The sequence below is a fragment of the Hemibagrus wyckioides genome, linkage group LG17 (assembly GCF_019097595.1).
Source record: "Hemibagrus wyckioides isolate EC202008001 linkage group LG17, SWU_Hwy_1.0, whole genome shotgun sequence".
Taxonomy (NCBI): domain Eukaryota; kingdom Metazoa; phylum Chordata; class Actinopteri; order Siluriformes; family Bagridae; genus Hemibagrus; species Hemibagrus wyckioides.
In genome coordinates this window covers 4,718,423-4,743,204 of record NC_080726.1, presented here as the reverse complement: position 1 = coordinate 4,743,204, position 24,782 = coordinate 4,718,423, and the positions used below count along the sequence as shown (strand labels likewise).

Here is a 24,782-nt window from a genome sequence, read left to right as displayed (position 1 = left end):
AATAAATAATTAATAATGAATTAAAAATAATAATAAATTAATACCATGACACACAATTAGAAATGTAAGAATAATCAATCATTATTTTGAAATACAACGTCATACCTGTTCTGTGTTTGCCTAGTGCCTTGTTACTATCAAGCCATCCTATTCACGGCAATAGTTGTTGTCGTGGTAACCAGCCGAGAAAGTTGACCGGGTGACGAAATATCCGAACCTGCTTGTATATTGTGATAACACATCAGCTGTAGAGTTTCTAAAATTCTTCAGCGTCTTTGTCTTTGTGTGTTAAAGACACAACAACAACGACAACAACAACAACATGCCTTTTGGATTTTATTCATTTGCACAAATTATATTCAGTAGACTCTTGTCATGTGGTTAGCGTACATGGTGTTTCCTGGTGAGTTTCTCATCATGGGTTTGTTTACTTTACATTTGCGCCTTTGTTTCCGTTCCAGTCTCTGTCTTCACCCCTGTTCTGTTCTGTTCTGTTCTGTCATTGCTTTGTTACCTGAGTGTGTTCACCTGTTCTGTGTTTGGTTCCTGATGACTTCAGCTTCTTATCTCATCTGTGTCTCGATGGACCTCATTGATCCGTCTTTTACTAACTCTGTGTGTAAATGTTTGCATACACCAACAAATCGAGCGAAAAGATTTCCGCCATATTTTCAAGTTTCAGAAAGGCTGATTGTGTGTGTGTGTGTGTGTGTGTGTGCTGAAGGTCATTTGGCTGTAAGTTCAAAACAATAAACGCATTTTATGAAAACTCTATTAAAGGCAAAAGCTGAAATGATGAGTAAAAAAAAATCAACCTGACGTTCCTAGAGGTAAAAGTGAATGTCAATAAAAAATATAAATACTTTGACGGCATAATTGTCAAAAAAAGGTAAAATAGAATGGAAGAAAAAAAAAAACTAAATTACAACAGACACACAATAACACACACACTTTTCTTTTCATTCAAAGAGAAGCTAGTCTTTTAGCGACTCTTGGACCAAAAAATCCCTCATGGCTTCCCTCATGCTGTGTTAGAAAATCAGTGTCCACAGGAAGTGAACATGCCTTCAGCACGCTAGGGAGTCCACGCCACACTACAGTCACTTATCGCTCACTTTGTGCTTCCTTTAATAAAGTGCACAGCATTAAAACTGAGCATGTGCAGCAAACCGTACTGATGTACACACCGCCTGAGCGCCTTTTTATACAGCACCATTGTAAAAACTCCTCTATTTTTATTTCCTTTATGTACATGTGCATGTTTCTCTATTATCGTAACTCTATTTATATTCTACTTTTATGACAAGGACATCGTGTAGGCCACAAATATTCCCTTCGAGCTAAGAGCCGAGCCGCGCAGCACACACCGTGACTCGCAGCACTCTTTTTTACTTCTGTTTCTGTTTATTATAGCCATTTGCTGTTATTCTGATTCCTATCCTTTCTCTGTCTGTGTTTCATTATTCCTGTTTTCCTTGTGTGTCTTGATTAATCACATCAGATTTGTGCCCCTGTTTAAACCCTCAGACTTTGCGAAGTTCAGTTCTCTAGTGTCTGTGAAGTTACCTGTCCTGCCTTATAGATATAGATATATAGATCATGGGTCTCCAACACGTCGCTCCCACTTCTTAAAGTTTCATAGAATATGTACAAAATTAAAAAAAAACCCAGTTAACTCAGGCTCGCCGGACAAATCATGCTTCTCCATGTACATCAAATGGTTTAATCCAGCCATTCGTGCATTGATTTTACCCATAGCTAGCACCAAGACTATGCATGTGTAACGGAGGCCAGCAGCAAGTGCTGTGCAGGTAAACCTCACTATACCCTGATGTCAAGAGGCAAACTAGCGACTGACATTCTAGCGGCTGCAACCTTTAGCCTCCTTTTTAGAGCGCCCGCCTCCCATGCTGGAGACCCGGGTTCACGACCCGCTTGGAACAGTTGCGAGTAGGACCCAGATGGGAGTGAGGTTTAGGGCGGTGAGTGTAACGGAGGCCAGCAGTAGTTGCTGTGCAGGTAAGCCTCACTCCCCTGATCTTAAGAGGCGAACTAGCAACTGATGCTAGCGGCTGCAGACTTGTTAAAGTGCCTGCCTCCCATGCTGGAGACCCGCTTGGAGCGGATGCGAGTAGGACCCGGGGGGGTTACATACGGAAACGTTAAATAAACTTAACTGGTTTGGTTAATGGCAATAAGCTATGTAAATAAGTGTTACTAATAACATAACAGGAGTAGCTCTTGGCCTCCTTTATTTTGTCCAAGTAGAAGGTTAGAGACCCCTGATATAGATTATCCATTTTTTCTGACTCTTCCTTTTCGCCTCTGCCTGTTTGACACTATGTTGGATAATTTCACTGGAATTGTTCCTATTTTTGTAAGCAGTTCGTAATAAAGAGACCCTCCTGACTCTTGTGTCCACTCTCCAGTGTTAGCTAATGCCATCAATAGGAAATACACAATGTTTAAGCTATCAAGATATATATAAATAATCTATGTAACAAATAACATAAATAAATAAATAATATAAACAAATATATGATTTGAAGTTAGTCAGTAGATTTCCAGGAGTCATTCTTCTTATTCACACTCAGGAGGATGAGGAGGATACGGAACTTTGGCTGAAATGTCAGGAATGTTTTCTGTAAAAGCACCAACAACTTATGAATAAAACAGTTTCTATCCAGTTTGACAAACAAGGTCTGTTTTGTGCCATAAAGCTGTTATCTCTACACACCCATTGTTTCATCTCTACACTCCCCTCATTTCATCTCTACACTCCCCTCATTTCATCTCTACACTCCCCTCATTTCGTCTCTACACTCCCCTCATTTCATCTCTACACTCCCCTCATTTCATCTCTACACTCCCCTCATTTCATCTCTACACTCCCCTCATTTCATCTCTACACTCCCCTCATTTCATCTCTACACTCCCCTCATTTCATCTCTACACTCCCCTCATTTCATCTCTACACTCCCCTCATTTCGTCTCTACACTCCCCTCATTTCGTCTCTACACTCCCCTCATTTCATCTCTACACTCCCCTCATTTCATCTCTACACTCCCCTCATTTCATCTCTACACTCCCCTCATTTAGTCTCTACACTCCCCTCATTTCATCTCTTCACTCCCCTCATTTCATCTCTTCACTCCCCTCATTTCATCTCTTCACTCCCCTCATTTCATCTCTTCACTCCCCTCATTTCATCTCTACACTCCCCTCATTTCATCTCTTCACTCCCCTCATTTCATCTCTTCACTCCCCTCATTTCATCTCTACACTCCCCTCATTTCATCTCTTCACTCCCCTCATTTCATCTCTACACTCCCCTCATTTCATCTCTTCACTCCCCTCATTTAGTCTCTACACTCCCCTCATTTCATCTCTACACTCCCCTCATTTCATCTCTACACTCCCCTCATTTAGTCTCTACACTCCCCTCATTTCATCTCTTCACTCCCCTCATTTAGTCTCTACACTCCCCTCATTTCATCTCTTCACTCCCCTCATTTAATCTCTACACTCCCCTCATTTCATCTCTTCACTCCCCTCATTTCATCTCTTCACTCCCCTCATTTCATCTCTTCACTCCCCTCATTTAGTCTCTACACTCCCCTCATTTCATCTCTTCACTCCCCTCATTTCATCTCTACACTCCCCTCATTTCATCTCTACACTCCCCTCATTTCATCTCTTCACTCCCCTCATTTCATCTCTTCACTCCCCTCATTTCATCTCTTCACTCCCCTCATTTCATCTCTACACACCCATTGTTTCATCTCTACACTCCCCTCATTTTATCTCTACACTCCCCTCATTTCATCTCTACACTCCCCTCATTTCATCTCTTCACTCCCCTCATTTAGTCTCTACACTCCCCTCATTTCATCTCTTCACTCCCCTCATTTCATCTCTACACTCCCCTCATTTCATCTCTACACTCCCCTCATTTCATCTCTTCACTCCCCTCATTTAATCTCTACACTCCCCTCATTTCATCTCTTCACTCCCCTCATTTCATCTCTTCACTCCCCTCATTTCATCTCTTCACTCCCCTCATTTCATCTCTACACTCCCCTCATTTCATCTCTTCACTCCCCTCATTTAGTCTCTACACTCCCCTCATTTCATCTCTTCACTCCCCTCATTTCATCTCTACACTCCCCTCATTTCATCTCTTCACTCCCCTCATTTCATCTCTACACTCCCCTCCTTTCATCTCTACACTCCCTTCATTTCATCTCTACACTCCCTTCATTTAGTCTCTACACTCCCCTCATTTCATCTCTACACTCCCCTCATTTCATCTCTTCACTCCCCTCATTTCATCTCTACACTCCCCTCATTTCATCTCTACACTCCCCTCATTTCATCTCTACACTCCCCTCCTTTCATCTCTACACTCCCTTCATTTAGTCTCTACACTCCCCTCATTTCATCTCTACACTCCCCTCATTTCATCTCTTCACTCCCCTCATTTCATCTCTACACTCCCCTCATTTCATCTCTTCACTCCCCTCATTTCATCTCTTCACTCCCCTCATTTCATCTCTTCACTCCCCTCATTTAGTCTCTACACTCCCCTCATTTCATCTCTTCACTCCCCTCATTTCATCTCTACACTCCCCTCATTTCATCTCTACACTCCCCTCATTTCATCTCTTCACTCCCCTCATTTTATCTCTACACTCCCCTCATTTCGTCTCTACACTCCCCTCATTTCGTCTCTACACTCCCCTCATTTCGTCTCTACACTCCCCTCATTTCATCTCTACACTCCCCTCATTTCATCTCTACACTCCCTTCATTTTATCTCTACACTCCCCTCATTTAGTCTCTACACTCCCCTCATTTCGTCTCTTCACTCCCTTCATTTCATCTCTACACACCCATTGTTTCATCTCTACACTCCCCTCATTTCGTCTCTACACTCCCTTCATTTTATCTCTACACTCCCCTCATTTCATCTCTACACTCCCCTCATTTCATCTCTACACACCCATTGTTTCATCTCTACACTCCCCTCATTTCATCTCTACACTCCCCTCATTTCATCTCTACACTCCCCTCATTTCATCTCTACACTCCCCTCATTTCATCTCTACACTCCCCTCATTTCATCTCTACACTCCCCTCCTTTCATCTCTACACTCCCTTCATTTAGTCTCTACACTCCCCTCATTTCATCTCTACACACCCATTGTTTCATCTCTACACTCCCCTCATTTCATCTCTTCACTCCCCTCATTTCATCTCTACACTCCCCTCATTTCATCTCTACACTCCCCTCCTTTCATCTCTACACTCCCTTCATTTAGTCTCTACACTCCCCTCATTTCATCTCTACACTCCCCTCATTTCATCTCTACACACCCATTGTTTCATCTCTACACTCCCCTCATTTCGTCTCTACACTCCCTTCATTTTATCTCTACACTCCCCTCATTTCGTCTCTACACTCCCCTCATTTCGTCTCTACACTCCCCTCATTTCATCTCTACACTCCCCTCATTTCATCTCTACACTCCCTTCATTTTATCTCTACACTCCCCTCATTTAGTCTCTACACTCCCCTCATTTAGTCTCTACACTCCCCTCATTTAGTCTCTACACTCCCCTCATTTAGTCTCTACACTCCCCTCATTTAGTCTCTACACTCCCCTCATTTAGTCTCTACACTCCCCTCATTTAGTCTCTACACTCCCCTCATTTAGTCTCTACACTCCCCTCATTTAGTCTCTACACTCCCCTCATTTAGTCTCTACACTCCCCTCATTTAGTCTCTACACTCCCCTCATTTAGTCTCTACACTCCCCTCATTTAGTCTCTACACTCCCCTCATTTAGTCTCTACACTCCCCTCATATTTTAATCTCCTTGACTTTGACCCATTCTTGTTAACCTGAGCTGTAAATACGGAAATGCCTGTGATTACTACTTCTGACCCCCGCTATGATTTTTGGATATCTCATCCTGTCTCCTACCGTATGCTACATTTTTTTTTTGCTTTTGTAAAGAAACTGCACAATTGGAATATTCATGAAGACAAATTAGTAAAACAGACAACCCGTGTTATTTTGTAAAAAAATATCTTCGGTTTCTGAAAAACAAATTCTACTTTTAAAATCTGAAGATAATCCTAGATGGTACTGAATAAAGTCAAACTCACAGCACACTTTTATAATCACCAGTTTGGTTCAGTTTTCATTCGTCCTTCTGTGGCTTTTCCTTTCTCATTCTTTCCTTCCTTTCCTCCCCCTCATCTGTATTTTATGATTAACCTTGAGAGGGTTGAGTCTCTGGCAGTGTGCCAATTCTCTCTGTCATTCTCTCTCTCTCTCTCTCTCTCTCTCTCTATCTATCTATCTATCTTCCTCTATATCTCTCACCCCCTCACACTGTCTCTCAGTGATTATTGTTGTCTGTTTGTCTGTCTGTCTGTCTGTCTGTCTGTCTGTCTGTCTGTCTCTCTCTCTCTCTATCTCTCTCTCTCTCTCTCCCTCTTTCTTTCTTTCTTTCTTTCTTTCTTTCTCCACCTCTCTATTTGTCTTTCTCCATCTCCATCTCTCTCTCTCTCTCTCTCACACCCCCTCCATCCCTCTCTCTCTCTCTAACCAACTCACAATCTCTCTCTCTCTCTCTCTCTCTCTCTGTTTTGTCTTCAAAGTCAAAGGAATGCTCTGTAATGCAAATTCAGTTCAATGTTTCATTTTTAACAACAAACAGCTTTTCAGAAATGTATAAATTCACAATATGAATTATAAATGTATAAAAATATCCTTAATGAGCAATCTCTTTAGACAATATGAGGAAGAAACCTTGCGAGGAACCAGACTCAAATAGGGAACCTCGTCCTCATCTAACACCATGTAGGGAACCTCGTCCTCATCTAACACCATGTAGGGAACCTCGTCCTCATCTAACACCATGTAGGGAACCTCGTCCTCATCTAACACCATGTAGGGAACCTCGTCCTCATCTAACACCATGTAGGGAACCTCGTCCTCATCTAACACCATGTAGGGAACCTTGTCCTCATCTAACACCATGTAGGGAACCTTGTCCTCATCTAAACCATGTCCCTTCTATAACTGTATACTTTTTGGACAAAAAGTGCAGTTGTGTTGAACTGTTCACTGATGAAGATTTGAGTCATATCAAAATATCAACTGCAGTCCTAAAGCTATCAGCTAAACCTCACAGTATAGAGGATTATATTAAAATCAAACAAAATAAAATCATCCCATGCATTTTTGTACATAATCCTAATAAACCTTGCTTGCATGCTTTACAATATTATTACTGATAAAATCACATACATGTTATATCCATCCATGTGCATGCTTTTTAGTCTTTTTAGTCAAAACAAGTGCAAGGGCTGATGGGAAACGAAGTCCACATCGGTCAAAATTGGCTGTTTATATATGTGAAAATATATAAACAATATAAACTGTTTGGTGTCAGTCTCCATAAAAGGTGTGTCCTCTACAGTTTCCACTTCAAATAACTATGAAATATATCCATATCATTTCCACATGCTGCTCTTCTCGGCTTGATCTCACAGGAGCCTGAAGAACAGATGAGTTCAGGTTATTTTAGTAGTTTGTGCTGGTAGGTTTCAGGCTCTTTTATTTCATTACACTCACAATGGCGGAATTTGAGAGTCAGTCTCTACAAGAGCTCTTGAAGATCAGAGGCATTGATTAGAAACATATGGTTAGAATATTATTACAGCAACCTGAAGAAAGCTGTATGCTTTGCCATATAGGTATAATAGTTAGAAGTTGTGTAGAAGAAAGCTAGGTTGGTGCAAGAGGTCCATCTACTATGTCCTTGTTCTCACTGGTGTTTTGTTCCAGCGGCGAAATGGAAATGGACTTATGGCACGTTTTCAATCAGTATAAAGAACTGAATGGTGTTCAGGCTGTGAGTCTGATCTAAAACGAGTCTGTTGGCTTTCAGTGTGTTTTAGACGTGTGTTTTTCCCTCTGTTGGAGAACCTTACACAGAATTTTACTGGTTGAAGATCAAATCTGAGCTGCTTTTTAGATGAACAAGCACTCAGAGCATCTCGGAGAGTGGAAATGGGTTTGATATCAACATTTACTTTAAAGATACAAACAAAAAAACTAACTTTTGAACTTTTTTTATGAATATATCGTGCCTAGTAGGCTAGAGAAAAACAGAAATCCTTCTGAAACACTACAAATTCTTAAAGTCCTGAGTGTCTACTTTCAAATGAGCTTCATATTAACCTCCACTGTGAGGTGGAACATGACAAAGACATTCAGTTATCAACATGGACACAACAAAAACAGCAGCAAGTTCTGTTTTTTTTTTTTTGCTTCTGGTACAAAGAGATAATTACCAAATGGATGCTGGAACAAACTCAGGGCCCAAGGAGAGCTTTCGTCTCTCAGGTGGCTTCTCTGGGGATGTCTGGGAATCCTCCAGGAGGAGCTGGGATCGGTAAACAAAGACAGACCTGACTGAATTTCTCAACCTGCTTCCAATAGCAGCTACAACCAGGAAAAATAGAAGGAAAACATTTGAAAACAAATGAAAACTCTGGGCTGTAACTGTGAAGTATTTGTTTTGTGTAAGAGTGTCTACAGATGAACCAGATGTGCGTGTTTGCTTTTACAGTGCAAACAAAGCTTTATTGATGAATTAAAATTGGGACACTGCTCCATTTTAGATGCTTGTATTAGCTCTGGTCTGACTCACCTGGATAGAATGTACCTCTGTGCGTGTGTGTGTGTGTCTTTATAGGCGTGACATTAACTACATGCCATTTAATTCTCATTAATCAATTGAGACCTGCTGTCGAAAAGACTTCGAGCCATAAAAAGGTTTCACACCCACACCAACAAGCTGAAGAGAAAAGTTCAATTGATGCTCCTCGTCTCATTAACATGCTGATGGATGCTCTGACATCTAAAATTAATCCCCCGAGAGAGGGAACAGAAGCAGAGTCCACAATGAGATCGTGATCCGTTATCCGTCCCAAACACTTCAGCCGTCCTGAGCGGCCGAGACTCAGAGGACGTGTTTCCATTCAAATCACAAGAGCGGCTTTGATCAGGGGAAGCATATCGGCACATCAGAGAGGAGCACGGCGCTTTTAAAGGAAGGAAATGAAGAGTTCTTTGAACACAGAAGAAAGAACCGTGCTCCTGTTTCGCTCCTCGGCAGACCGAATTGCGCTCTGCTGGAATTCCTCCAGCACTCGCAGGGTAATCTTTCAATTTGCAATCTCAGTTGGAGATACGGCAGATCGATTAATGGTGCTAGCAAGTGACAAGTCACTCATCGTGTCGTGTCGTGTCGTTGTAGCCTCTTGCAAAGATGTGACAAAGACATATAGTTCCGATGAGAGTCAAAATGTCTAGCCTAGCGCTCACAACACGATCTATATGCACACAACACTGTACAGTACATGCTAGGCTTCGTACCTCAACATGCGTCAAGATATAAACTTAGCATATAGTGCATTCAGGCAAATCCCATGCACCATTATTCAAGGCACAGGCAGAGATAATCTGTAATGGCAATCTAGTTAAACAAGTGAGGATCGAAATCAGGAAGTACAGCTGGAAGAAATACAAATCCAAGGAAATGATGAAATGATTGATTTCAGCTGGTGACTTGGCTTTCCATGCCTTTTTGCACCTCCCTTTCTTCATGTGTCATTTCACATTATTACACATAACATAATTTATGGATGTCTATGGTTTGATTTCTTTGCGTGTTTGGATTGCGTGGGCTGTTGCCAACATCTGGTGAAAATCTAGCACCTTTAGAAATATATTTACTGGGGAAAATGGTGATGTGTTTTATTTTATACTTATTTAACCCCCTGTAACATCTTCAACATCTTCAGCTCTGCTACCTCCACCTCTGACTCCTGTCTCTTCCTCAGTGACACTGCCTCTAAACCATACAGCCTGGCCGGTCTCACCACTGTCTTGTACACCTTCCCCTTGATTCTCGCTGATATCGAGTCACTTAAAACAAATATACAGTATATACACTTTTTTGTTAAACTTTTCTCTCCATTCATCAAAAGTTCCCCATCCACAACATCCACAAGCAGCACACTGAGCATGTGCAGTAACCCATAACCTTTACCTCATATTCTCTATTTTTGTTTGTTTTGGCAACACGATCATAAAAACGTCCAAGTGTTGGTTGTAGTATATTAAGACATTAAATATTTTAAAATGCATCTACAGTCAGAGTCATCACTTAAATGGAGCGAAAGTGAGAAAAACATCAGGGAGCGATGGTGAGAGAGAGTAGAGAGAGAGAGAGAGAGAGAGAGAGAGAGACTGAATGAGAGTGAGAATCAGAGAGAAATAAGGAAGGACAAAATGACAGAAGGAAAGAGAGATTGAAAGAGGGAGGATAGAGAAAAAGAGAGAAGAAAGGTGGGGCAGAAAAAGAGAGGATAGAGAAAAATAGAGAGAGAAAGGGAGAGAGAGAGAGAGAGAGAGGCCAAAGACTTGTTACAACAGAAACTAGTAAACACTCGCCCCTCCCTTCACTTTCTTTCTCCAGCTCTCTCTTCCTCTAAAAGTGTAGACTCCTGTGTCAGAGTGTACAGGTGAGGTGTGAGACTGAGCGACAGTGTGAAAAAGTGTGTGTGTGTGTGTGGAAGTTGGACCCAGCTGGTGCAGGCAGCATGATCAGGAGGAAGAGGAGTGTGTCTTTCGGGGGACTCGGATGGTACGTTCCATTTTCCGGCTCGAGTTTTATTCTGAATAAATTTGGGTAGAATGTATAAACCTTTGACTTTCTGATCAGAGCTGGGTGAAGGACTGAGTGTGGTGTAGTTACTCCAGAGGCTGGGATTTAGAGGGGGTTTGTAGAGCTAGTGTAAAAAACAAAACAAAAATTAAACTTTAAATCATTTAGTTGAATTTCACTTTTATGATGTAATAGTGGCTTTGTATTTTTTGCATGTGATTAATAATTAAAAAAGAGATTCAACTTGTTAAGGTTGTAAAGATTATTCAACTGTTTGAACAACAGAAATAATAAAACAAAAATTGGAGTGAGAGAGAGAGAGAGAGAGAGAGAGAGAGAGAGAGAGAGACACGGGTAGAGAGAGAGACACGGATATAGGGAGAGAGACAGGGAATGAGAGATAGGGAGAGAGGGATAGATAGAGGAAGAGAGAGAGAGAGAGAGAGAGAGAGAGACACGGATAGAGAGAGAGACACGGATATAGGGAGAGAGACAGGGAATGAGAGATAGGGAGAGAGGAATAGACAGAGGAAGAGAGAGAGAGAGAGAGAGAGAGAGAGAGAATGAGGAAAAAGAGAGAGACTTCACAAACCACAGTTATTCATTTCTGTGAGGAGACGTTTATTACTGTAGACTCTATATAAAGTTTATAACTATAATTTTAGGTTTTATGACAAAGGAAAGCAAACTGTGTCCTTTGTTTTATTATCCTCTTAATAGAAAGTGATGGAATGACTGGTTATAGCGGATATCATCTGAGTAATATCAGGACCTGACTTGTTTCATGGATGTTGTACAGCATCATCGGTAAAATGCTGCAGTGTAAGAAGAATAAAACACTTCTGAATGTCTGTTAGTGGGAAAGAATCAGATCCGAGCTGTAACAATTCAATTCAATTTATTTTATAGTGCTTTTAATAATGGACATTGTCACAAAGCAGCTTTCCAGAAGTATAGAAACATAGATAAAAAAAAAATTCTAACTAATGTTAAGTTACTATTTTATCCCCGATTTTATCTCTAATGAGCAAGCCTGAGACGACAGTGTCAAGGAAAAACTCCCTGAAATAAAAGTAGCTGTAACATCCCACCTGGCAACACCCCCATCAGACCACCAGAGGGAGCCCTCTCCCAAATTCTAGCACAGCCAAAGAAGGAACACTTCCGGGTTCTTAGGACATTGAAACGGTGTGCACCGTGTAACCCCCACAGGTCCTACTCGCAATCGCTCCAAGCGGGTTTCAAACCCCGGTCTCCAGCATGGGAGACGGGCGCTCTAACAAGGAGGCTAAAGACTGCATCTGCTAGCTCGCCTCTTGAGAGCAGGGGAGTGAGATTTACCTGCACAGCACCTACCGCTGGCCTCCGCTACACTCACCCCCCTAAACCTCACTCCCATCCAGGTCATGGCACCAATGTAACCCCAGGAGGTCCTACTCGCAACCACTCCAAACAGGTCTTGAACCTGGGTCTCCAGCATGGGAGACGGAAGCTCTAACAAGGAGGCTAAAGACTGCAGCCACTAGATTGCCTCTAGAGATCAGGGGAGTGAGGTTTACCTGCACAGCACTTACCGCTGGCCTCCGTTACACTCATTCCCATTCAGGTCACAGCACCAATGTAACCCCCACAGGTCCTACTCGCACCAGCTCCAAGCGGGTCTCAAGCATGGGAGACGGGTGCTCTAACAAGGAGGCTAAAGACAGTAGCCGCTAGAGTGTCATTCACACCACACGCCACTCACGACGTGAAGTATTGTTCTTGAGAGACATACCAAGCCTTGGATTTCAGTTTTTGTTTATTTCGGGTTTGTTTGCTAGTATTTTCGATTTCCGGTTTCGACTACTTTCCCATCTCCGATTATCGCCTGCCGATTTGTTATTGAATAAATCTGCTTATAGAACCTTATACATCGTCCGCCTCTGGTGCTCCGTTACAGTAGCTTTATTTCCGTTGTTTAATTTGTAACCTTACCTGAGGGCTAGCATTAGATATTTCCTGATTGAGAAATGGGAATATTCAAATGCAGCACTTTGTTATTTCCGTCGAGTTTGCAGATGCTACATCAGGGCTGAGCTTCTCTCTGGGTTATCTGTCTCACAGATTCGACTCTCGTCGTCCTGAAAGGAAATGATTGGAATGAACACACAGGTGTATCGATAAGTGTGTGTATGTGAGATTATATTCTCTAATTGGTTTTCTTGCTTTATTCTGAGATTATATGTGGAGAAAAAGAGGTTGCAGAGAGTCTCACCCCGGAGGGGAAAGTCGTTATTGATCCATAAATGTCTTCCATTCAACCCCAGGACAGAGACGTACAGTACTGCGGAATCCGTCTGCTATTATTTGAACACAGTTTCGCTTTATTTACCTTATCTATTGAGACGAGCGAAGCAGGAAATTGAACAAGCTGTGCGGCAGTTTTAGCCGTGTCCCTGTCTCGCGTTGTGTGTACTCACTGGTTATTCGGTAATCAACAAGACTGATCTTATCATATACACACACACACGCACACACGCACGCTAATAGCTTGGCAGTGAGGAAACATGATGAGGTAACAGGAGCAGGGGTTTATGAAAGAGAAAAACACATTAAGGTTGGACAAATCTGAATCGCTGTGATTCTATGACACAATGTTCTCATGGACATGCTTGGATATTTATAGTGAAGGCTGGAAGCCATACACACACACACACACACACACACTGTTACAGAAGTACAGAGATCTCACAGCACATATCGTTATGCTATGGTGTAACTGATATTGAATATTCCACATCTTGAAAATGTAACTATAAATGGATAAAATAAAACATATGTGGCTTATAAATGAAAAGATAAAACACAGTAATCGCTAGCTGAGGTGTAAGAGGAATAAAACACTTCAAAATGTGCTTTATTGCTACTTCATGGTTGATCATTTTCCTATAATATCACATCCCCTAATGTGTTGTATTTCTTCCTCATGAATTCTCTCACATTTTGGACCTGCATGTGTGTTTTCATGTTATAGCAGGAGCTCAGTGTGTCTTACTTTAGAAACAAACCAAGCACACACACACACACACACACACACGATGTCTGTAGGCCATGTGTTGTCACTCGTGTGATCTCTGTGTACATGTCCTTTATATAATTCTGTAATGTGTGACATTTTAAAATGGTTATTGTTACATGAATTGAACACACACACATTCACTGGCCAACTGTCCACTCCTTACTTCTCACTGTCTCATGGTCAGACACACACACACACACACACACAAACATTCACTGGCCAACTGTCCTCTTCTCACTGTCTCATGGTCAAACACACACACATGCACACATCTACTAGCCAACTGTCCACTCCTTACTTCTCACTGTCTCATGGTCAGACACACACACACACACATACACACACACACACACACTCACTGTCTCATTGTCAATCCCCACCCCACCCCCCCACCCACACACACATATACACATCCACTAGCCAAATGTCCACTCCTTACTTCTAACTGTCTCATGGTCAAGCCACCCCCCCCCACACACACACCATGTTGATTGAAAGTCTGCACTAAAACTGTAATCATGGCGATGCAGCCTAATTCATCTCTACACCTTCCTCCATTCAACCCAACTCAAGTCTGAATTTTCTATGTCCTTTACTGCTAAATCCTTTGCAGATTTTTTTTGGTGTAAACATAAATTTGCCCGCAATGACGTGGGTGAAGGGGCACAAAACAGGGCGTGACGTCTCTGATCTGTCAGTGACGCAGGACTCTCACACACTGTTCCAAAAAAGCGTTTCTAACACCTCCTTTTGAGTCTCCATCATCACTCAAGGCCAGATGGTATTTTCCTCATGATTACAATACTGTCTCATTTCTAACTTTCTGTATGCACACTATTAACATCTACTTCTATTGACATAAATAATCTAAATATGAACTAAAATACCTGAATTTATGATTACAATCCACATCATCTCAGTCTTAATTTCTGATTATTTATACACTATATTGGCAAAAGTTTTGGGACACCTAATCATTAAATTCAGGTGTTGTTTTTCACGGGTTGGGCTTGGCCCCTTAGTTCCAGTGAAAGGAACTCTTAATGCTTCAGCTTCATACCAAGACATTTTGGACAATTTCATGCTCCCAACTTTGTGGGAACAGTTTGGGGATGACTCCTTCCTGTTCCAACATGACTGCACACCAGTGACCAAAGCAAGATCCATAAAGACATGGATGAGAGAGTTTGGTGTGGAGGAACTTGACTGGCCTGCACAGAGTCGTGACCTCAACCCTATAGAACACCTTTGGGATGAATTAGAGCGGAGACTGTGAGCCAGACCTTCTCGTCCCACATCAGTGCCTGACCTTACAAATGCTCTTCTAGAGGAATGGTCAAAAATTCCCATAAACACACTCCTAAACCTTGTGGAAAGCCTTCACAGAAGAGTTGAAGCTGTTATAGCTGCAAAGGGCGGGACAACTCCATATTCCATTCATGTGCATGTAAAGGCAGTTTTGTCCTGAATAACTGTTATGAATAAACAGCAGTCTGAATTGCTCCATTGACTGTGACTCTACAGTACAGGTGAACTCGGTTCTGGGATCGGCTCTGGATCCATTGGGAACACGGCTGGGATAAAATCCTCCCTGAAGATTAATGTGTGATTTTGTGTATAGTTTTATTGTTGTACTTCACCCTAAATCACTGGGACTTTCTTTTCAACACAAGGTTTATAGAGTATTAAGACACTCTCTCTTTTTTTGTTTTAGGATTGACAAGACCAGTGTTGCAGCTCTGAAAGCCAGGTAAGTCATCAACTTTACATACTATAAGTGCAGAAAATTTATAGTTAAGAGAAAAGCAAAAGCTTGCTTAATCAGGAGAAAATTTCAGGAGAATCTGGACCCCATTTTTAAAGTATTAAGAGTGTTCACATTCCACTTAACACAATGGACTAAAGCAGTAGAGGTATGAGATGTTTTTGTTTTTACTTAATCAATATATTATACTGTATTTTTTTTGCATATATTTGTGCTGATTTGGTTGGTTGAAGGGGCTGGACTGGTTGGTTGAAGGGGCTGGACTGGGTGGTTGAAGGGGCTGGACTGGGTGGTTGAAGGGGCTGGAAGGGGAAGGAGAGGATTTTGGAAAAGATGCCAGGTGCATTGTGGTGGATGGGGGAGAGGATGGGTGGATCCTTGGGACAAGTTTTATTTGCAACTGCTTGTATTATTTTATAAGGCAATTATGCTATATTATTGTGTAACTCTACTCGATTTTGTGCTGCAGTTTACTCTGGTTGAAATTTAAACGCAGTAGTGTATTAAATAGTAAATATCTTTAACTTTGTGGGCTGGAGATTTGAGTCACATCTCTATACTATGTGTGTGTGTGTGTGTGTGTCCTGCCTTGTGCCCTGAGCAACCTGAGATAGACTCTAAGTTCCCAACATCCTGTGCAGTATAAGCAGTATGGAAAATGGATAGATGAAGGGATGAGTTGATATTTTTAACTGATGAAAGTAGCTGATTAACATCATTCTTGATAGCTAGATTTCCTGTATTAAAAAATTTCAGTAGGTGCTTTCAACTAAAATGTAAATAAAATGTTAATAAACTGTAAAGAATTTATTCAACCATAAAGGGACATATTGAGGGATATTGCACATATTCAATATTAAAACATTTTAACGTAATATAATGCGGATAAAAAGGTCTTTTAAAGTCTAAATAAAATTTTAAGAAGTAAAATTAAGAAGTAAAATCTAATTTCTGTTAAAATGAAAGTTTAAATAATTTTTTTCATAATAAATAATACAAGAAAAGAAACCAGTTTTCCATCCCTGACTACTAAAAATACAAAGTGAGGATATTAAGAAACATTTACTTCGCAGTACGAGGCACACACATATAAATCCTCAGTAAAAGACTCATACAATCCTTATGAACATGTTATAAACCTCCAATGCAGGTGTGACTCAATTAAAAAAACACACAGTGGCACCATAGAGAAAAAAATCTCCTTTCTGCCTACACTGATCCCATTTATTTTCCACCACAAAATATACAAAACATCTGGTTCTAGGTTCAGTTCCACATCCAGATCTTCAGAGATTCCTTCTGAGCTTAGTCCAGCAGATTGCTTTGATTTTATCTTGTCTTTTTAAAACTGATGACGCATATGATTGCTCATCCTTCACATCAGTTTATATCCTTAAATTTTGGAATCTGATTGGTCAGAAGGTGTGGCTGCATCACAACTCCACCAGTCACTTCCCCTCCCGGCCACCAGAGGGAACCCTCACCAGAATTCGGGTCACTTCCATGTTCCAGGCCTGGTCTTTAGACTTTATAAGCCATGCTCACGCTAACATCGGTGTGAAGTATTGTTAGCTCTGGTACTTACCAAGCCAGTGTTTTGTTTCAATTGCTGCTGATTCCAGTGTGTATGATCATTGCTTGTTTTTCTGGATTTCTCACTGTTTGTTTTGTGTTTTTTACCCCTGACTGCCTTTTCTGGCTTTTTGATTTTGTTATTCTTGCCTAGTGTTTTGGATTGTTTGCTGTATTATTGCAGTGGCCGAGAAGAAAACACAATAACAAATCCAAAAACACAAGGACAATTCAGACAAACTGGAAAGGTAGTTATAGTTTGCGAATGGATTTCTTACAGCTGATTGGACAAGACATCTGTCACTCAAGATCTACAGGAAGTCCAGCAGTAGAAAGTGGATTGTTGTGTGTATGAACACAGCTCTGCTCTTATAGCGCTCCTTACATCCTTTAATCTGGAATAGTTTGGTCTCCTGATCATTCCTGTGTTCTTCAGGTGTGTTTTTAGACAGACATTGCAAACTCATCTTTACGCCATGATACGCTATCAGTATATCCAAAATCACGCCATATGAACGTCCTTCCTCAAAGTAGCGCTGAATGAATTCCATTTTATTATCAATATAAATATATACAGTATGTGTGTTTTCTTTAAAATATTTAAAGTGGCAATGGAAATAAATGGTTTAAAGTGAAGGCAGAACTCCAGACATGTACAAGAAATACAGATAGATACACAGTTTCCTACTTCTTGTATATCCTGAGTGATGGATGTCTCGTCCAATCAGAGGTAAGAATTCCATTCACAAACTGTACCTACCTTTTTCGGGTTGTCTGAATTGTCCTTGTATTTGTGGATTTGTTATCTTGTTTTTGGGATCGTTTTCTTTGTTTTTGGGTTTGTTATCTTGTTTTTGGGTTCATTTTTTGTTTGTTTTTGGATTTGTTATTTTGTATTGCACTTCTCGGCCACCGTAGGTATCTTATTAACCCGAATATGGATTCTACACTTTCTGCTTCCACGACTTCCTTACAAACGGCAGCTCTGATAGTAGCTCCAGCTGTAATTTAGATCCTTAATGCACTCCTTCCAATTATATTATTACGTTTCTAACAACTCATACACATGGACTTGAATCAAATCGGTTTGTTATTCAACAAAGAAAAATATATAACCATTTATATAGTGAAGATTTTTAGGAAGGAAACGTTTATCGAACATTTATGGAAGGAGTGTCCAGTATCAGCTTGTGATTTGTGGTTTCCTTGGTAATATGAGAGAGAGGTAAGAGAGAAGGTGGTAAAGGAATGACCGTTTACGCTGCTAATACATGATAACAGGTACTAACATGTCTTGTGAACATTCCACAACTACAATACACTGTTTTCATTACTAAATTAAACATAATAACCCTGTGGTGTTTAATTCCTTACATGTAAGACGGGAGAGAAATCTGAATGCGTGACATTGCGGTGATAACGCTGCGCCGTCGTCTCAGCTCGGGATCAGGTTTCATAATGAGAGGAGATGATGATGAAGAAGATGATGAACAGAGAGAGATACACATCAAAGCTAGATGATAAGAGTGGGCACAGGTGTTTCTAGAGGCTTTTGTTCCAGCCTTTTTTTTTTTTCTTGCTTCCATTTTTAAAAACACACACACAATTTGTGAACATAAATCATACACACCGCAGATTTAATACATCTTCAGATTTCATAATGTGTCCTAAAATTTCAATTAACACCACAGTAGACCCCTTTTCATGTCAGGATCCATGGAAATCAGGCTATAAGTGTGTGTGTGTGTGTGTTTGTTTGTGTGTGTAAGTAGGCTGTTTTTACCGAAGATCTAGTCCCCTTTGATTGACACTACAAAGCGAGTCGTCCGTTTTTAACCTGCTGCACTGAGCAGCATTCAAATATACAGCATAATGAAGTGTGTGTGTGTGTGTGTGTGTGTGGGGCTGTTTATGCCAGAGCTTTTGTCTATGTAATAAAGATAAGTGCTGTCTGAATTATTAAAAAGTGTGTGAGAGAGAGCGAGAGAGAGAGAGAGAGAGAGAGGGAGAGAGTGTGTGTGTGTTATTAGAGAGGACACAGATGAACCGTGCCTCTTGCTGTTGCTCTACAAAGTCTTTGCTAAAGAGCTGAAGATGCCTCGCAAAATCTGGTAAGTGGTGCGATGTTGCTTCAGACTATGAGATGCGATTGTGTTGCTTGTGTGTGTGTGTGTTCATTATTTGCTCAGGGACATGCATGCTTTTCTTTCTATTTTTTTAAGAGCAGAAATAGCCTATAGCAAAAATTGCACTCAGGATTTTTTGATAAAAAAGCAATGAAGGAGGACACAAAAACAGAGAATAAGTAGCTGAAACTTTATTTTACTTATGTTTTATATTTAAAGTATTAAATATTTTATATATAGTCTCATTTAGAGACTATATATTTTATATTTTTTAGAGAAGAAAAACTAGAGAAGGTGTATTTTTGAGGATGTGTCTGGTATTAAGAGTAGCTGTGAGTGGGTGTGGCTTAAAGGCCATAGATGAGAATGTGGGCGTGTCTAAGTTCTATATTATAAGTTCTAAGTTATATTCACAAATGTTTATAATCTTGTAGCAGTACTTAACTACCATGAGCTAACCGCTAACCTGACAAGTAGTATTCATAAATATTCATAATTCTCACTGCTAACACTAGATATCTAATATGAGCTGACTTAATTTGTGTGAAGTCATATTCAGACATGTTTAAATTATGAATTATTAGTATTAATGCTAGCTCACTAACTATTAAACATGATTCCTGAGAGGATTTTTGAGTTACATCCTTAATTGTGTCTGCTAGTGCTAACAAACAAGCTAGGATGAGCGAACCTGACAAAACCTCTGAGAGGAACTTTGTGGTATATTTATAAATGTTTATAATTTTCTCTACAAAGATGAACCAGCTAACTAGCATGAGGGAGCCTGCAAGATTTCTGAGAGGATTCTTAAAATTTTATTCAGAAATATTATCAATTACTCTATAAAGCTTAACCAGCTGGCTAGCATGAGCGAACCTGACAAGATTTCTGACAGGATTTTTAAAATTTTATTCAGAAATATTATCAATTTTTATGAGATTTATGAGTTATATTTATAAAAGTTTATCATTTTCTCTGCTCATGCTAACAAGTTGCAACTCTGACACAATTTCTGTGAGGATTTATTTGAAGATTTATATCTATAACTGTTCCTATTAACTGGCATGAGAGAACCTGACAAGATTCTGTGAGGATTTTTGAGTTATATTTATAAATATAAGTCCCAAATGTACTAAACAGATTTGTCTGCCAACACTCAACCATCTAAAAGTAAAAATACACTTTGCTGTTTATAGGGAATGGGGATTAAGACACCATTTTAGACTCTCCTTTAGCTTCCACAACAGAGGAATTTTCCAGTGCTTCCTGTTGACGTGATAGAAAGCGAAGCGTTTAGTGGGCTGCAGATGACGCCCTAAACGAAGCCTTCTCTTCATAAAGCTGCTTATGCTGTCATAAGAAATCACATCACGTGAGCTGCGATATAATTATCTCCTGCCATGTGCAGCTGTTAACCGAAGACAAATGACAAGGATGTCGTGTTATAATGACCGAGTTATTAACAGACTCTGCAAGGGCATCGTGCTTCATAAAGCCGAGTTCATTGTTTCTGAAGAGATCTTTTGGTGTGGCTTCATTTTGGGATCATAATTTCACCATTTCACTTCCCAGACCCTGAGTTTCAGACCTTCTAAATAAAAACAGGATGAATGGGATGGTCTTGAAGGCCAATTCGAGACAACTTTTATTTAATAACATGCCCCAAAGGCATCATGATCAAACATGATGGAGAACCAATCCCAAATTTTAAAGTAACGTCCTTGCAACATTCTGACTAGCATTCCAAAATGTAATGGAATATGTAAGGAATAAAACACGCTTTCTGAGGCAAATAATTACTGACCGGATGGTGTGATGTAGTGGACTTACTGTTACCACCTCAGTCTTGATTATTTTCCTATAACAGCACATCCTTCAGTGTTTATACCGATTCAAACAACTTGACAGTGCTAGCATTTTTAACCTTGTTGTCTTCCTCTACATTTATTAATAAAGGATGCATGCTTTTTTATCCTATTGTGGAACTTCAACAAAATTAAGTCAGTTCCTGTTATTAATTATGAACAAGAGAGAGAGAGAGAGAGAGAGAGAGAGAGAGACAAAGCATTGGTAAAACGCAATTTACCCCCCCCCCCAAAAAAAAATACAGAGCTCTGTGTGTGTGAAACAGAAAGTAGGGAGGGAAGGAGGGAGAGAGAGAGAGAGAGAGAGAGAGCTTTAGCATGTGGGGATTCATTTATTGTTTATTTTCCTTCAAAACAATGTTTTCAAAAGTATTGGCACCCCAATAAAAATTTGCCTCCTGCAGAGAGAGAGTGTGTGTGTGTGTGTGTGAGAGAGAGCGCTTTAGCATGTGGTGTGCAGTATTGTTTATTTTCCTTCAGAATAATATTTTCAAAATTAATACAAAGTATTTCCTCATGCAGAGAGAGAGAGTGAGTATGTGTGTGTGTGTTTGCAGTATACATTGTGTGTGTTGTGTGTGTACACAGAAGTCCTCGTGACAGGGTTTGTTTTTCTCGCCACCTCAGCAGGAGTCCTAAAAAAGAGCCATTAGAGAGCAAGAGCAATTAGAGTCACATGCTTACTATCTTTCCCTTTCCTAGTACACATTACATAGACTCTCTCTCTCTCTCTCTCACTCACACACACACACACAAACAGAGCAACAGCCCATTAGTCACTGCAGACAAAGAAAAAGCGCATAAAGTAGCTGCACAAAGATACATCTATATTCAGGAGCACCTACGCAGGCTCCCACACACCACCTGGATTTATAATGTCCTGAGACTTTATCTCCAGGTGGATGTGGTAACCTTCTGAGAGAAACATTTTCTTCCCAGTACGCTTATTCATTTGGTTTCATTTTTTTCTAGACATTTCTATACATCACCACAGGAATGTACAGGACATTTTATCATTCATTTATTCTTCTTCAGTAAGTTCTTTATCCCGGTGAGGATTTCAGAGGAACACTGGGAATGAGGGAATAATACACTCTAGGAATAGCTAGCGGCAGTTTACGAACGATAGATAGATAGATAGATAGATAGATAGATAGATAGATAGATAGATAGATAGATAGATAGATAGATAGATAGATAGATAGATAGATAGATAGATAGATAGATAGATAGATAGATAGATAGATAGATAGATACTTTATTCATCCCAGCGGGAAATTTACAACTTCCAGCAGTATCCAAAAACATAGGTAATAGAAAAAATAAAAATAGGAATATAACAAAAAATACTAAATATTAGAATTTAAGGATACAAAATATAACAAAAAATTAAAAATATATAACAAATAAACTATGATAAAATATAATAAAAAATACTACAAATTTAAAGGTATAAGAGAAAAGCAATGTCCAAAAACAAGAATTTGAAGGCAATAGTCAGTACACCTTGGTTTCTGGGACATGGACATCTAAGACTCCACACAAGCAAAAAAAACCTGCGCTCAGGATCACCTCAGGACCGAAGATTTAAGATTTTCCTCAGAGGGACAAGCTAAAAATGAAATTTTCCAAATTGTAATTTTCTAAATGCAATTTGTCTCTGCCAGTTTTATTCCAACCAGGGGGCAAAATAGCACAATAAACTTGAGGCCATAAACTCGGCTATTGATTAAACATGCTAGTCATACATTATTCTTTATTATCAAGCTAATCATTTGACACATGTCTCCATGGCTCTAGACTTCAAAAGGTCAGTTTAACGGTTTCACATCGGTGTATGTAAGCATCAGTACAGCGTCATCCTGAATAATTGTGATCAGAAAGAAGATCTTAGTATAGAGTATTTTTTGTGTAATGGTCATTATTACACAAAATACAAACAGATACTTTAATAGAATATATTTGAATTGAAGAAGTCTTTATTATCGCTGCATAAATATTACAACACAATGGATTTCTTTCCTTCACATATCCCAGCTGAGGTAATTGGGGTCAGAGTGCAGGGGTAGCTATGATTCAGCACCCCTGGAGCAAAAAGGGTTAAGGGCCTTGCTTAATTGCCCAACAGTGGAGCTTGAACCCTAATCCTCCAAATCAGCAACACAGAGCCTTAACCACATGAGGCATTGTTACGTGACATAAAGCACTTTTACATTTAGAAGACACCCTTATCCAGAGCGACTTACATTTTATACAACTGAGGGTTAAGGGCCTTGCTCAGGGGCCCAGCAGTGGCAGCTTTTGTGTGGACCTGGGATTCAAACTCACAACCTTCTGGTCAACAGGCCAATGCCTTTACCACTAAGCTAACACAATCACTTTTATTAGTTGTTCAGTATTAAAGAATACAGTCTTATGGCAAACGCTTTGGATTTCATCTTCTCTTGTGGACCACTAGATGGAAACAGCGTCATGAAGAGTGTGAATGTTTCTCCTCATCAAAATATGATGCATTTCCCCACATTGTCCTCTAGAGGGAGCACTATCGCAACTCTCTTAGCTTAAACAGATCTGCGTAGAATTGTTGCAAAGTCAGGTATCAAGTTCGGTTTAAAATTCAACTTTGGTAAATTATTGAGACTTTTGTGAATGAAAACATGTGTTTTAGAGGTGGAAATGAACGATAAACTGCACAGAGTTTATGTTTGTGAAAGCTGACAAAGATATTCATTTCTGATGGAGATAGAAAGAGGAAGTAATTGAACTGAATGGGTTTAGTGTACTGAAAGCATACGCCAGTGTCCAGGTGGTGTTGTGGCTTCAGCTTCAGTGTAGAAGAATTCATGACAGAAATCGTGATTAGAAATGACTTTCACACCCAGTCCAGCACACAGTACCACTTGACTCATCGGGTGTGGATCGGTTTTTAAAATGCAAACACTGATTCAAATACTGATCTACTGAATCAGAGAAGAGTGCTCATGCCTCAAATGATTCACTCATTTAAACACTGACACAATGAATGTAAAAGAAGTGAATCTCATTCATGATTCAAACAATTCACTGATTTAAACACTGATTCACTGAATGAGAGACGAGTCAAGATCACTTTCTGACTCAAAGGATTCACTGATTCAAATGATTATCCACTGTATGATAGAGGAATGAATCTGGCTCATGGCTCAAATGATTCACAGATTTAAGCACTGATCCACTTAATGAAATAGAAATGAATCTCACTCATGGCTCAAAGGATTCATTGATTCAAACTCTGATTTGCTGAATGAGAAAGAAGCTAATCTTGATCAGATTCGAACACTAAGTCAGAGAACAAAACATTTAACTCACTGATTCAGTTTGATGTGAATCTTAGTCATGAGTTCTCAGGATCTCAGGATACACTGATTTAAGAAGCACAGGTCAGATCTGGTACTTTGTAGATCTAATCTTCTTTATTACTCAGTGCGGTTCAGCACAATTAAGTGAGACATAAGGTAGGGTGTGAATCTGATTCAGCACAAGTTTAATTGCTTATGCCACTCATACAAAGAACAAATATTTAAAACCAATAAAAGAAAACATAAGTTATAGACCTGGTGATTGAGATATGAATCAAGCAAACCCTGGCCTGCTGAATGAGAGAG

General features: G+C 40.0%; 1 protein-coding gene across 5 annotated transcripts in view; it reads left to right on the top strand.

The window, feature by feature from the left end:
- Nucleotides 1-24,782, top strand: part of rap1gap2a (RAP1 GTPase activating protein 2a) — a 131,618-nt gene that overhangs the window by 12,500 nt on the left and 94,336 nt on the right. Inside the window, exons 1-2 of one of the 5 annotated variants that reach the window (XM_058413572.1) lie at nucleotides 10,631-10,731; nucleotides 15,525-15,560. In XM_058413572.1, coding sequence (XP_058269555.1) covers nucleotides 10,688-10,731; nucleotides 15,525-15,560 — 80 coding nt within the window. In that variant the 5' untranslated portion in view covers nucleotides 10,631-10,687. Of the gene's footprint in view, nucleotides 1-10,630; nucleotides 10,732-15,524; nucleotides 15,561-19,241; nucleotides 19,259-24,782 lie in introns of those variants that run through there. The other 4 variants (XM_058413574.1, XM_058413573.1, XM_058413577.1 and 1 more) reach the window with 4 other exon arrangements.